At 38.0% G+C, this 15,193-nt stretch overlaps 1 protein-coding gene across 2 annotated transcripts in view; it reads right to left on the bottom strand.

Annotated features, from left to right (window-relative positions):
• Positions 1 to 15,193, bottom strand: part of nlgn2a (neuroligin 2a) — a 261,113-nt gene that overhangs the window by 110,192 nt on the left and 135,728 nt on the right. Inside the window, exon 3 of one of the 2 annotated variants that reach the window (XM_017436050.3) lies at positions 3,439 to 3,492. The exons of the other annotated variant lie outside the window; for it this stretch is intronic. Coding sequence (XP_017291539.1) covers positions 3,439 to 3,492 — 54 coding nt within the window. The remainder of the gene's footprint in view (positions 1 to 3,438; positions 3,493 to 15,193) is intronic. 2 annotated transcript variants of the gene reach the window in all.

The following is a 15,193-nucleotide window of genomic DNA, read 5'->3' as shown; positions in this document are numbered from 1 at the left end:
CCTGGACGCCTCCCTGGTGAGGTGTTCTGGGCACGTCCCACCGGGAGGAGGCCCAGAGGGAGACCCAGGACACGCTGGAGGGACTATGTTTCTCGGCTGGCCTGGGAACGCCTTGGGATTCCCCCAGAGGAGCTGGACCAAGTGGCTGGGGGGAGGGAAGTCTGGGTCTCCCTGCTTACGCTGCTGCCCCCGCGACCCGACCCCGGATAAGAGGAAGAAGATGGATGGATCTCTTCCCTTCCATCCTGAAAACCCTGACAACTTCCTTATATAACCTCAGCAATTTGTTTAAGGTCAGGTCTTTGAAAAACAGCCAAATCCAACTTATCTGATTTGAGTCATCCAATGAGGAAAGGGTTCGATATGCTTCCATCAGGGTGAAGATGCTTTCTACCACAGAGGAGTCAAACTCCAGGCCTCGAGGGCCACTGTCCTGGGAGTTTTAGGTGTTTCTGCTCCAACACACCTGATTGAAACGGTTTAATCACCTCCTCACCAAATCATCAAGTTCTCCAGGAGCACGGCAACAAGTCATCCATTTAAACCAGGTGTTTTAAAGCAAGAACACGTCTAAAACATGCAGGAGATCGGCCCCCAAGGAACGGAGTTTGACACCTGTACTCTACCACAATGTAGAACAAACTGGTTCAGGAAGTCTTTTATTTTATTTTAGTTTTGAAACTGCGAACCTAATTGTCCCCTTTGGAATAATAAAGTTACCTTGAACTTGTTGGACTGAGTTGTGTTTGAATTGCAGAATTGGGTCTGAATTGGTTATATACTGCAATTAATGATTGAACTTAAGTAAAATAAAAGAATCAAATATGGTCTAAAAAGGTTTTCATCTACTCTACCTTCGTGAGAAGTCCGTTCTCAGGGAAGAAGAAGCTGCAACTTTTAAAGTTCTTTTATTTCCGTGTCTTAAGTTTGTTTGCAGATTTTCCCCGGAGACGAAAACAACCGTGAAAACAGTTGCCTAATGTCAAACCCTGAAGGAGAATTAGTCTGCACTGTCAATGTCAAACATTCAAGAAAGAAGAAATGTGTTTTGATTGGAGAAAGGTTTAATTTTGACTCCGGCTTTGAGAAAAAAAATACTCTGCATTCTTCTGCTGGAATTACATTCTTTGTGATTGAAGAAAGCTTCGAAAGATAAGTTATATACTCAAGGAATAAGCTGTGCATGCACTGTGGAGTGACTGAACACAACATAAACATCCAGAAACACTTTAAAATCCTAATACATTAAACATTAACTAGTGTATTGTGCATATTAGTGGCATATAAGCACTTAATTAGTCATTATAAGGAACTTATTAACTACTCATCCTAAATGACCCTATTCTACAACTAATGGAGCACAAATTAGGATTTTTCTGTTAATACTACACTAATAAATGCTTAATAATTGTGAGAAAAAGGTTATTAAATTGCACCATCCTCGAGGTTCATTTCCCAAGCACAACATATTATATTTCTAAATAATTAATAAGGTGGCAAACTAGGATTGTAGAACTTCATGAATGATGGTGAGGATAATTTTTTTCTTCTCCGCTTTATTAGGGGTTCCACAACTTTGGAAAAGAAGATAAAAGTTTTATTTGCACATCCAAATTAAAAAAAAAAAAGGTTTAGGTCGACATTGTTTAGCTCGTTAAACTGAAAATAAATCACCTACATTGGCATCTTTTTCTGAATTAGTTTCAAGATGACGGTTTTTCTTCAAACATCGACCAGATTTTGGAGCAGGAAATAAATCAGTAACTGAAACAAAAATGGAGCTATATAATAAACGAGAACTTCTACACATCTTCTTATATTACTACTTTATAAAACCTATATTTAGCAAAGAAGCAGCAACTCTTTGCTTATTATTAACAAGCATTAATTAGAATTGTCTGGAAAGAAAGCTCATAAATAAGGGGCTTTATGATGACTAATTAAGGGTTCATTTGTTACTTTTATGTATATTATTAAGCAGCTAGTTTATGCTTAACATCTGCTCTTTAATCTAAAGTGTTAACAGATATTGTTAGTGCAGAAACTGAGCTTCATGGGAGGATTTTGAGTTGATAGGATTGTGAGGAAGCACTGTAATCCTGTCTATAGCCCTGGTTTCTGGTGTCAGCGAAGGTTTGTCCAGAAGTTCCCCTGAAAAAACGATGTCCTCTTTAATTCTGGAGCTGTTAATGAAATTATTTAGCTGCTTTCTTTTCAAAACATGTTTTCTGTGTTAGTGTTTTAAGTAAATGACATGTATTCAGTTCTTAGAGGAGAAATAGAGATGCTAAATTATGCCAATGGGATTAGAGGTTCCCAGTCAAACGGGGTTAACTGTGCTTTGTGATGAGGGGGTGACATATTTACAGAGGGCGAGGGCGGCCATCTTGCCTGGGCTTAACTGTTTTCACTGCTTTTGCTGACTCCGGCAGCTCAAAAAGTTGTGTCTGCGCCAACTCGTTTGATCACCGAGAAAATCCTCTCGTGACGAAACTTCCTCCAATTCCCAACTTCAAAAAAAAAAAAAGAAAAAAGGACCCCAAATCAAAGAAAAGAGCATCTTGGAGCAAGAAAAAAAAGAGGATTCACCCAAACAACCGTTAAAAACAGCACTCAGAGAAATGTATCAAAATATCATCAATCTTTTTTTTTTTTTTTTCGCCAAGAAACAAGCGAACATGGAAAGATTGGGGTGGAGATGAAAGTGTGGACGAAATTGCCTCCATGGTGTAAGTGCTGCAGGTGGGAGGTAAATTGAAGGTAGCCTGGGAGTTTGGTGCTCTTATTTCTGCAACAGATTAGACCTATATCTCCTAAAGTGGGGCACAAGTGTCCTTGAATGTTCCGCTTTTATTTTTTCTTCCTTCCTATCGTACATTTTTTTTTTGATGTTATCATCATTGACTTGAAATAGCTTAATATTTGTGTACTCCCTCATCCAATAGCAATTTCATCCTTGAGAAGGAGGTCGAGGCACAGGAATAATGCCTCATTGTGTGAGGTGCTTTCAATAAGTGCTTTGTTGCTCAAAAATCACGGCAATAATTTGGTTTTGGGAACAATGCTGTTAGTTGGCCAATGTGCTTTCAAGGGCACGGTGCTGATGATGGCGTCCGGGCTCTTTTTGTTATTTGAGAGCAAGATAAGCACCCCTGGAAAACACTGTGGATGGCTTTATAATGCAGGTTCCATTAGCTGGGATTGCTCATCCAAGGTTATATAAGGCTAACGATTAGCATTCAAAAGACACTTCTGTTCAATTGCAGTGGTCAGCAACACATTCGTTCAGCAACACATTGGTATGCAGCTCATATCCAAAGTCCCACTAAAGAGGTTTGACTTGTGTGTGTGTGTGTGTGTGTGTGTGTGTGTGTGTGAACACAACCCCCAAAAAGACTTGGAAAACAAGAAAAAAGGAAAAACATGCAACAAAAATACCTTCGTCTCGAGGCTTGTTCATTGAAGATTCATCAGTTTTTTTTGTGAGCGGACCTAGGGTTAAGAAAAAAAGGGGGGAAAAAGAGAAAAGAGAAAATTCAAAAAAGATTACTGGCAAAAACCGATTTAAAAAAAAAAAAAAAAAAGAATATCAAAAAAAGAAAAGAAGCAAGAGCAAAAAAGACAAATCAGCAAGAATTCATGATTGCTTATTGTGTATGTTTGTGTGTATGTGTGTGTGTGTTCTTTAAAAAGAGTACAAAAACAAAAAGAAGCATCACAGACACAGATTTATTACAAGAAAAGACACAAGATCAAAGAAAACTGATTCCTTTTCCTCCCCTAAAGAAGAAAATGGCTGCCATTGCATATCTCTCGCCTGTTTTAAACCCTTTTTTGTCCTTTCAGTGTAAAGTTTGGAAGCTGACTGGGTGGTAGGTGGGGGGGGGAAGTGAAAATAATACGGCCTTAGTGGTTTGAAGAACAGGACCCAGCCCTTTCCTCCACCAAAAAAAGGGGAACAGACAATTCAAATTCACTGGGGGGAAAAAACGGTAACCTCAAGGACGATTGGCAGGTTTGGGTCCTGATGCTCAAACGCCAACATTTTCAGCACACAGAACATGTTTCAGGGTTGTTGTGGAAGATTAATTATGAGACCATTTTTTTTAGAATGACACACTGGAGACAAAGACAACTTTAATTGGACAGCACTGCAGAGACAATGACCCTGTAATGATGAAAAGCATGTTAAACACGTCTCGGGTAAAATGTGAAGCGACTGCTTCGGTGTTTTTTGAAGTGTGTGTATTGTTTAGTGGTTAAAGCAGAGAGCTGTTTTCCCCTGGCAGGTAAATAATTACATGGCACAACAGCAGCGTTGTCAGTTTGAAAATGACAGGAAAGCGTGACGCTAATTGCACAGAGGGGTTCGGGTAAAAGGTGAGTTTAATTTGACCCCCCCCCCATCAGCCCACAGGCTGTTTTGGGAAAATAATAAAAAAAAAAATAGAATGAAGGAAAGAGGAGAAGGAAAAATAACCTCCTCTTTCTCTTCACCATCCGTTTTTTAATGAACATGAGCGGCTTTCTTTATCGTGACTCTTCCAGTGTTCATCGACCTCAATCTCGTTGGAAAAAATCGATAAAATCAGCTTTTAGCTTATTGACATGATCATCATCTGCTAGAAGCTAACATTGTAAAAATATTCTTAACCTGAATATTTATTTAGAAAATAAAAGTACTGACATAATACCTTTTATCACTTTCTTTTTTATCTCATGGATCCACTTTGGAAGATCAAGTTTTGAAAGAGAAATTTTATATAGCAGCATTAATTAATGATCCGATACACTTTAATGCCCCTCAGAAAATAATGTTTTGAGCTCATTGTTACCCAATAACTGTTTTTACTCTAAAAAAAATACAGAAATAACCCATGAAAGCATTTTACTCGACACAAATACAATGATTCAGAAAATATTGCCCCAATAGAACTTAACCTTTCATCTGTCTTCATTGTATTTTATAAATCTTTTTGAAAGTTTAGGTTTTATAAAAAAAGGCTTTCTTCAAAAAAAAAGTCCCATATAGCAGCATTGATTTATGATACAATACGGCACAATACAAAATACTTTATTGTCCTCTTGGGAAAATGTGTTCTGGATTCAGTGCTGTCCTAATAGCTGCCAACACACAAAATAAATTCACAAAAAAAAGCTGCCTCACACAATACAAACATCAGAGTTCCCCAGTAAGACTTGCAGGAAAATCTCAGTTTTAATACGCATGCGTTGAGTGGATTTAGTGACTTTTCAGAGTAAAAGTACTGTCTGTATAAATGCATCATTATAGCTGATTTTAATATTATTATTTTGTTCATTACACAAAAGCACAAACTGTGTGGCTTAAATATAAAAGACAAAGCAACTCCAAGATGTAGATTTTATTATAAAGCTACACATGAAACCAAACCTACCAATAAAACAACAAACTGTAACAGAATTCAAGGTTTGCTGTGTGTGGAAAACAGAATCTAGGTTAAAAACTAAAAAGTGTGCTTTGAGTAAGAGTTGATTGATTTAAGTAGGACTCAGACGATGAATTACTTCCACGTGTTCTTTGACCTCATAAACAAAAGTGAGAAGTTTTTTTAAAAAAAAAACAGTCCTTCTATTATCAACGTTTTTTTTTGTTTTTTTTTTTGACATTCCTCGGACTTGTACAGGTTTACAAACTGGAGTGAAATGCGTGATTAGGTTCTTATTGGGTGGCACAGTGGAGCAGTGGTTGGAGCTGTCGCCTCCCAGCAAAAAGGTTGCAGGTACACTTCCTGACCTGAAACCTTTGTGGGTGGAGTTCACATTTTCTCCCATTAATTACTCCAGGTTTTCTCCCACAGACCAACAACATGCATGTTGGGTTCATTGGTAACTCTAAAAACTGTCCCGTTTGTCTCTTTGTCCCTGTGATGGACTTGCAACCCGTCCAGGGTGTCCCCCGCCGTGATGGCTGGAGATGGACACCAGCTTCCTGCGACCCGGAAAGGAAAAGTGGGTAAAGAAAAATGGATGGATGGAAGGTTCTTATTGTTTACATCTATTAGAAAGTTATTTTTCTTAAAACCCTGATTCAGAAATCACTGATTCAATGATGCTGTCTCTGCTTTTGTTTTTATTTTTATCTCATAAATCCATTTTGGGAACACAAGTTTAAAAAATCAAGTGTTTGTTTTTAAGAAAAATCCTATAGAAGCACTGATCTGACACAATAAGATGCACAAAAATATATATAATACAATATAATGAACTGTCAGTTGGAAAAATAAATGTTTTGGACTAAATTAATTGAGTGAGCTTTTACATTTTTAAAAGAAGTGATTCTTAAAGACAATTTTTGGGAAATAAAATTCTACAGCGTTGATTTACAATACAATGAGATGAAATATATGCTATGATACAGTACAGTGCAATAAGATATAATACAATAAACTACATATTATTGTCCACTTTGGAAAAGTAGTTTTGGACTAAGTGTTGTCCCAAAAGCTGCTTTCACACAAACACAAACAATGCACAAATAAAGCAACATAACACCAGCATTTAAAACAAATGGCTAAATTCTCATTTTAAAACCGATATATTAGAAGATTTAGAGGAAGTATTGATATTTTATTTTTTAATCAGAGCAAAAACAAACTGTACAATTTCATGACTTGTCAAATACAGTAAAAACAAAATACATAGAGTATGTGGCTCAAATCGAAAGGATGCATAGATTTTATCAACAACAAAAATAAAAAAAAACTCACATGAAACCATTCGTTTGACCCATAAAATGTTTAAAATACAAATGCATTCAAGGCCAGCTGGATGTGAAAAACCCCAATCCAGGTAAAAAGTTCCAGAAAAAGCTGCAAAGTCGTTGACTGTTTCATGCAGAAATCATTTAAAGTCAACCCTCTGCAGGAATCAGTCGTTTCAAAAAGGTTCTCGTTCTTTGGTTTTTTGATGATTTTACTCCAAGATAAGCAGTACCACAGTGAAGATCCCCATTTTCCCCAATAATAAAAAACAGTCATTTCGGAGATGTTCTAAAAGCTGAGGACTTGTCCTGCAGAACGTGTCCTAACCAGTGTTGGACGAAGTACTCAACTATAGTACTTGAGTAAAAGTATTGATACTCGTGGTCAAATCTTACTCAACTACAAGTAAAAGTTGCTCAGTCAAAAATGTACTCAAGTTAAAGTACTGAAGTACTCCCTTTTGAAAGTACTTAAGTATTCAAAAGTACATGCATTTAAAAGTACTTAAGTATTCAAAATTACAAATAAAATTTTCTAATATCAGTAATTTTGCAGAACCGTGTAACTTTCAGAAACCACCTGATGTATCGACGCGTAGAAACACTCTGCTGCAACTTCTGCACCACCTGGAAAGAACTTCAGCAGAAAAATGCAACAAAAAATAAGGATTTATTGTCTAAAAACACCAAACCAGAGATTCTTTCACTATGGAACAGAGGTTTATGGTTGAATCTGTTACCACGAAGTAACGACCAGCTTCCTGGATATGTAGTCGAAAGTACAATATTTGATTTTGAAATGTAGTGGAGTGAAAGTTATAAGTTCCCCCACAAAAAAAAATTACTCAAGTAAAGTAAAGATTCTCAAAAAATGTACTTAAGTACAGTAATCAAGTAAATGTACTCGGTTACTGTCCACCACTGGTCCTAACCTTGTTTCATTTCAGACGAGCCGACGTGGCGAGCGGGAACTGGACTCAGGCAATCAGAGCAGAGAGACTTCAGTCTTTTCCAGCTTTGCTTTGAACACATTAAGATATGCAGGAGCAAAAAAGCACTGAGCAAGCTGATTCATAGGAAATTTAACTGCTACAAGGAAATTATTATAGTGGAACACGACCTAAAGTTAGCTCTAATCACAAAGTACAAGTAGAGCTGATTAAAGTGTAATTTGGTTCATTGTCCAACAGTCATTATTGCCTTTTCACTGAAACTTCTCTAAAAGAAACTGTGGTCATCCAGGAAAACGTTACAATGTGAAGATTTTGTCGCTGATGTATTCGTCCCAGGTGATTATATTTTACCACAAGGTCAAAAACAGAAATATTTGTGACACAATTTCAACACTATTATTGTTTTTACTGAGCACCTGTTTGAATGCTAAAAGAAGGGAAGACTTTTCTCTGACATGCTCTCCTCTTAGATATTTGGAGACATCCACAGAAAATTAAACTTGTTTGATGAAATAAAAATAAACGGGTGGGCATTTATTCATTTATTTCACCCAGAAGGCCATTTTGCCTCAGTTATTGAGACCGAAGGACGAGAAATTGAATTAAAACATTACATAATGCTCCTTGAATCTATCAAACACATCACATCATCTGCAAAAACACAAATAGAAAGATAACTCTCTTTCTCATGACACAAAGCTGCATATTTTACCACCATAAAATGTGGGTAATTACCTGTGTCTTGGTTAAAAATAAATAAATAAATAAATTATATATATATATATATATATATATATATATATATATATATATATATATATATATATATATATATATATATATATATTTCCCGAACCTGTGGAGGTATTTCGATGAAACTCTCAGAAAGTAATCAGTGGATATACCTCAACAACTGCAGCCTGATTCAAAATGACTGCCACAGCTAATCAACCTTTGCAGACACAAAAAATGGCTATAACTCAGTCAGATTTACTGATATTAAGCTAAAACATGGAGAGATTATAGTTGAAAGTCATCCCCAACATATACTTTAAATTCTAACAGATTGCACAAAATCATAGAAAACTAAAAGTTTGGAATGGAAGGAAGAGAGTGATATGTGTTCCTCCAAGGATTGCTACTTAGATTTGTAAACAAGTAAAAAGCCAGTCCCTCCAGGATTTCGCGGGCATTTTTTGTGATTGTTGCGGCTAAAATGCCTGATTTCTCAGGCATTTTCCTAAAAGTTGATTCTTTTTTTTTACTAAAATCAATAAAAAAACATAACTTTTAATATATAAACCAAAAATCCTTCCTAGTTTTGTAAGATAATTACCAACAAACATTGACATTCTTTATTTGAGAACTCTGATAGCTTCTAAACTGACATTCAGGAGCATTTCTGGATTGTCCCTGGTCTGCAGCTCTCCTCACATGTTTTGCAGACACAAAGTGTTTGTCGATGCGTTTATGTTCTTTGATTACACTGCAGGACGTGCAAAACAGCTGCAGCTGGGAAGGAAACTGGTTTGCTGAAATCTTTGTGGGCAAATGTGAAGCATTAGCGCACATTTTGGCTTCGGTCGCTGCTCCTGCACGCTCCCGGCATTCTGATGTTAACAGGAAGTGACGCCACGTGTCTTCTTCCTGAGTTATTTGGGGTTATTTTGTATTCCACGCTACACAAACCCACAAAGAAGAGACTAGACCGCAGAAACGGTGGTGAATCGCTTCAGAAACAATAAATATTGGGTTAAAGTTTCGGGAAAGTTGCTGTGTTTTGGGCAAAGTTGCAAAAAGTTTTGATTTTGTGGGGTTTGCTTGATTTTGCGTTAATAGTTGCGATCGCAACATCGCAAAATCCTGGAGGGTCTGAAAAGCCAATACAAGCCTTGTTTTAATTTTCCTTAAGAGTCATTACAAGAAATCTTGTTTTTCGTTGTTTAATTCAAGTTTTTTTATGTTTGCATGAAGATGTCATGAGATGGCTCAAGGCTACGGCTCCCAAACTTTTCAGCTTCCGACCCATAAAATAACAGTGACAAAAGTGTGTGACCCCATCTTTTAGCTGATAAATATCCCAAAATACTAATGAGCCTAATAAATAAGGGCAGGATGACAACACAAAGAGTCCTTACATCCATTATGCTGTCTTTTAGTATCAATTAATGACTTGTATTTCAAATCTCAGCAACAATTATGGTGCAAATATATCATAAAAACAACTGGAGATTATCTAAGGACCCTTATTTGGTGTCAGGTGACCCACATTAGGGTCCCGAACCAAACTTTGGGAAACACTGGCTTAAGGGTTGCTTTTGCCTACATGTGTAATAATAGAAACTTAGAAAATGAGTTTCGCCGAGTAATAAAATGTCTGTTTCCTTCATAAGTACAGTTTTTAAACCAGAGGCAGGAGTAGTGTCACGTTTTAAAGATCTTGCTCAAGCTCAAAGCTCAAGTTATTTTCCAGTATACTTATTGAACTGACATGTTTTCTTTTTTCTTATTCTGTCAACTGAAAGAGTACCAATTATCTCTAAAAACCCCATGAGCATAAAAGCTTCATTATCTGTAGCAGCCAATAATCTCAGAAATTGGGTGCTAAAAGTAAAATGTTATTGATTGATGTGCATCAAAAACATTCTGTGGAAAGCCTTTAAAGATTTTTTTTTATAAAGAAAAAAAATGTTTGAATACTTGAGAGCCTGTCAAATACAGGGGAAAAACACTTTTTTTCTTCTTCTTGGGAATAAATAAGGAAGGCAGAAATCAGGCAACAATTACCGGACCGGGAACGAGCCAAGAAAAAGGTGTAAAAGCGGAACTTGATTGACGTCTTTTCCAATGAGTCACGGAGGTGCAGAGCAGTTTGAATCGAGCTGTGGGGGCAAAAATAGCTTTTTGTTTTCTTGACATTTTTAAAAAATCTTTCACCTAATCAAAGCAATGATGAGCAACCCCCATTTAATCCCGTTTCCACACTACTGTACCTGTAGATGCCAAAAATACCGTCTTATTACAGCAGACAGAAATGAGTTTTTGCCCGTCGAGTCCAATGAAGGATTAAAACAAAGACATCCTAGAAAACATGACAACTTCTTTTAGTGCTGTAAAAAGCTCAATGATGCTGAGGCAGTTATGTGACACTGTTTTTTTTTCCCCCTAGCAGTTATAATTTATCCTAATCCCCCGTGCTACATTTGTCATGCATAAAGTAACACAGATTACTTCAGACCTCTAGCTGTTTACAATCGCTCTCTTCCTCCTCAGTCGGTTCTCTTCCTCCTCTCTTGTCTGAACCACAAACCGACTGCTGCTCGCTTTGTAGCTGACTATATATGGCTCCAATCTTCCCAAACACCTAAACCTCCGACACACAAACGCCACACTTCCTCAGCTCCTAACAATAAACATGCTCACGAAGCAGACATATGACTCATACTGGTATGGAAACGGAACAGAAACACAAATATATAAATACACAAGGTGCATTCAGCCAACAAAAGGACATAAAAAAGACCTTAGTGACTTCAGTGGGGTTGTAGTTAATGCATTTATTTTACAGTTTTCTCTGTACTTAAAGTAATATTTCGCTTTTTTTAAGTTTAACAACTTATCCCGGACTACATCTGGTGCAGAAAAAGTGACATTATATATTTTTTTCTGTTAAATTCTTTCCAAAAAAATATTATAACTCCATTTAATATGACCTGTAACATGCAGACACTTATTATTCTTGTACATGTTTTATTTTGTGCGCTTGCTTTACCTTTTGGGGTGGAAAAAATATCTATAGAATCAGACAAGAAAATTAAAACAAGGGTATATCTTGGAAGAAATAAGGCTGCTTTAACCTTTTAAACACAGTTAAATCTGGCACAACTCCCAGGCTTTTCATTGTATGATGTGTTCTTTCTTCACATTCGTATATTTTTATCTTTTATTCACTTACCGTGTTAGTTTATCCCACCTTTCAATTAGATAACCCCATTCTGTGTTCCACAACCTCCATGACCTATAAAAATGGGATCCTAAAGAGCTCAACCAAAGGCAACTGGACTTCCTTTAAATTTCTTGGAGATGTTTTGCTTCTCGTTCAACAAACTTCACCAATGCATGACTAACACGCAAGATGTTTTGGATGTGGATCAGGTCGACAAAGACCCTAACAACTCTCAGGAAAGAGAGGAGGAAAGATGATTTGCATGTAAAAAAATACAATGAAACAACTTAATGCAGTTCAAAACCTGCTAAAGCTCCTTGAGGACAAGCAAAATGTCTTCAAAAGACTAGATGCCTTTGATTGAACTCCATATGACACATATGATACCTTCACCACCTGTTGGATGAATCATAAAAATGGAGAACCTCCTTCAGCGTGATGGAAATGGTGATACTGCAACAGTCTGAGAAGCTCTCCTGCACCACACCAGGGGTGTCAAACTCCAGGCCTCTAGGGCCCCTGTCCTGAAAGTTTTAGGTTTTTTTCTGCTCCAACACACCTGATTCAAACGGTTTAATTACCTCCTCACGAAATCATCAAGTTCTCCAGAAGCACGTCCACAAGTCATCCATTTAAACCAGGTGTTTTAAAGCAAGAACCCGTCTAAAACATGCAGGAGATCGGCCCCCGTGGAATAGAGTTTGACACATGTGCTCTATACGGCCTCCTGGCACGTCTCTTGGACCACGTCAGGATGCAGCTACAGGTATCACACCTGTGCTAGGTTGTTTCCATGATCCTGTCACAATCTCAGTTATAGCCTAGGCCAGGAGTAGGCAATCCTGGTCCTGGAGGGCCACCATCCTGCATGTTTTCCTTGTTTCTCTGCTCCAACACACCTGATTTGAATCAGTGTTTCATTAACAGGCTTCTGCAGAACATGAAGAGGTGATTTAACCACTGAATCAGGTGTGTTGGAGCAGGGAAACAAGGAAAACATGCAGGATGATGGCCCTCGAGGACCAGGATTGCCCATCCCTGGCCTAGGCCTAGGTTTGAGGCCAGTCCTGCTTTAAATTCTCAACAACCAGACCACGCCAGCACATGTGGACCCCACATTATATAACTACGTTGCCACCACTGTCCAAAAAAACCTGACATGCTGCCACAGTGATAATAAATCACCAATTACACCAGTTATAAAAGGTAAATTACACAATGTTTGGTAGATTTCAGTGGTCAGATGTGAGTCAGATAATTCAGTATCATCACATTATGTATTTTAATGTAAATCGTTAAAAAAAGGGCTTACTTCGTTTATGGATTCGTCTCAGTATGTCAAAAATGTTCTTGTGCTAGAGAATAAGAATAACGAGGTATCGAGCAGCTCATTTGGCCGATATTTTGCCAGTTTGAGACGATCTACGAGAAAACGGAACTTTGACAGCTTGTTTCTGGCTCCAACCATAAAAGATGGACGACTATTCAGGGCTGTTCGTGGTATTATATAAGTGTGCATGAGTGTATGAGCGATGGAGATACTGGCAGAAAGAAGGATAGGGACATTTCTTTATCATAGAGCAAAATAAGTTCTGCAGAAATTGCAATGAATAACTCAACTTTGCACACAAGTCTGGCTGTGTGCGCCGGTTATAGATGACTAACTGGGATGAATGAAGTGTGGCCCGTTTGATAATCATTCACTCTTATATGCATTCTTCAATTTCACACAGTGTCATGCTCCGGTGTACGTGTGTGTTTAATAATGCAAGACAGTGTTAAGGTGTTCCGATAATCAAGCAGGCAGGGAAGCGGGCGTCCCACTGTCAATCTCCCGCTTCATTATCTGCAGCTCCTTCAGCCAGCGAGCGCCGCATGTCTGACTGCGTGAGAATTTTGTCACAGATGAGCTGCTTGGCTGCGCTACTAACAATTGAGAAGTCCATTTTCAGAAGAATGGCAGCTCAAATGGGACCCAGAGTGAGTTGATGGAGATTCTGTCCTTCGAGGTGATGCGGGGAAAAAAAAAAAGATTCAGTCATAAGAAGCTTTCTGGTCAGTTTTTCACATCTAATTTTCAGCTGCTCTCGTGTTATTGAGTTTCAATTCACTTTTCTCAGTGAAATGCTACGATGAGCACAAAGGTTTAGCAGATATTATTAAGGCAGACAACAAACAATGACTTTGAATTTGGAGCTCATTCACTCACGATGGTGTTCTGTATACAGAGGACTCTGCAGTGGATAGGTGGAGTCAATAGTTGATGTCAACAGTTTTTAACATTGCTTCATTGAGTATTCACGGCTACGTGTTGCATAAATAAACACTTGCAGAATGAAAAAGTGGCTTTCCTTTGAGGAAAGCTCACCGCCTGCCAACTCGCATGTCAAAGTTTTAAAGAAAGCTTTATTGTGATCTAGTATTGCTCAGGATGAATCTCAGCTACTACCACACCAATCTGAGCTCATTATCTCTGAAACTGACTGAATAGGGCCGACTTTAAAAAGTTAATTTGTTGTGAATCCAATGAATATTTTCAAACAGTTTCAGTAAAATCCATTCAGTGGTTCAGGAGCTAATTGCCAATAGACAGAGCTGACTCCAGTAATTAATGGCAAAGTTTTAAACAAAGATGTTCTGCCATTTGTCAGCTCTCAAAACATGTGCTGGAGATGACTTTCAGCTACTATCACACCAAGTTTTAGCTCAATATCTATAAAAATGGCTGAGTTACAGCCATTTTTGTGTGACTGCAAGTAACAGTTTAGTTATGTTGAAAGTTGTTGTAACATGCATGCAAATAAGCAAGCTCCATTTAATTATTTTACTGCGGCTCACTTTTTATGATGTTATTCACAACATGCAGTAAATTTGTCGTGCCTGCTGTTCGGCCCAACAGCTCCAGTTTTAGATGGGCTTCCAGAATCTGTTTGACGAGTGACTCGTTAAACGCTGCAGGTCAGACAAAGGAGATGAGACACTTTACAGAAAAGACATTAAGAGTTTTGGGGGTTTTTTTGAGGACAGAGTGGAGGTTTCCCTTGTTTTAGTGGCTGATGTTATTTAGAGATTGTTGTGTCAGAAAAAAAACTTCCAGGCACTGTTAGATGAAATCACTCAAACAGGTTTATTTATATATACAGACCCTCCAGGATTTTGCGATGTTGCGATCGCAACTATTAACGCAAAATTAAGCAAACCCGCGAAATCGCAACTTTTTGCAACTTTGTCAAAAACACCGCAACTGTCCTGCAACTTTAACCCGATATTTATTGTTTCTAAAGTGATTCTCCACCGTTTCTGCGGTCTAGTCTCTTCTTTGTGGGTTTGTGTAGCGTAGAATACAAAATAACCCCAAATAACTCAGGAAGAAGACACGTGACGTCACTTCCTGTTACCATCAGAATGCCGGGAGCGTGCAGGAGCAGCGACCGAAGCCAAAATGTGCGCTAATGCTTCACATTTGCCCACAAAGATTTCAGCAAACCAGTTTCCTCCCCAGCTGCAGCTGTTTTGCACGTCCTGCAGTGTAATCATGGAACATAAACGCAT

This window comes from Kryptolebias marmoratus, linkage group LG7 (genome assembly GCF_001649575.2).
Source record: "Kryptolebias marmoratus isolate JLee-2015 linkage group LG7, ASM164957v2, whole genome shotgun sequence".
Classification (NCBI taxonomy): domain Eukaryota; kingdom Metazoa; phylum Chordata; class Actinopteri; order Cyprinodontiformes; family Rivulidae; genus Kryptolebias; species Kryptolebias marmoratus.
The sequence above is the reverse complement of the archived record's forward strand: the minus strand, read 5'-3'. Positions and strand labels throughout refer to the sequence as shown.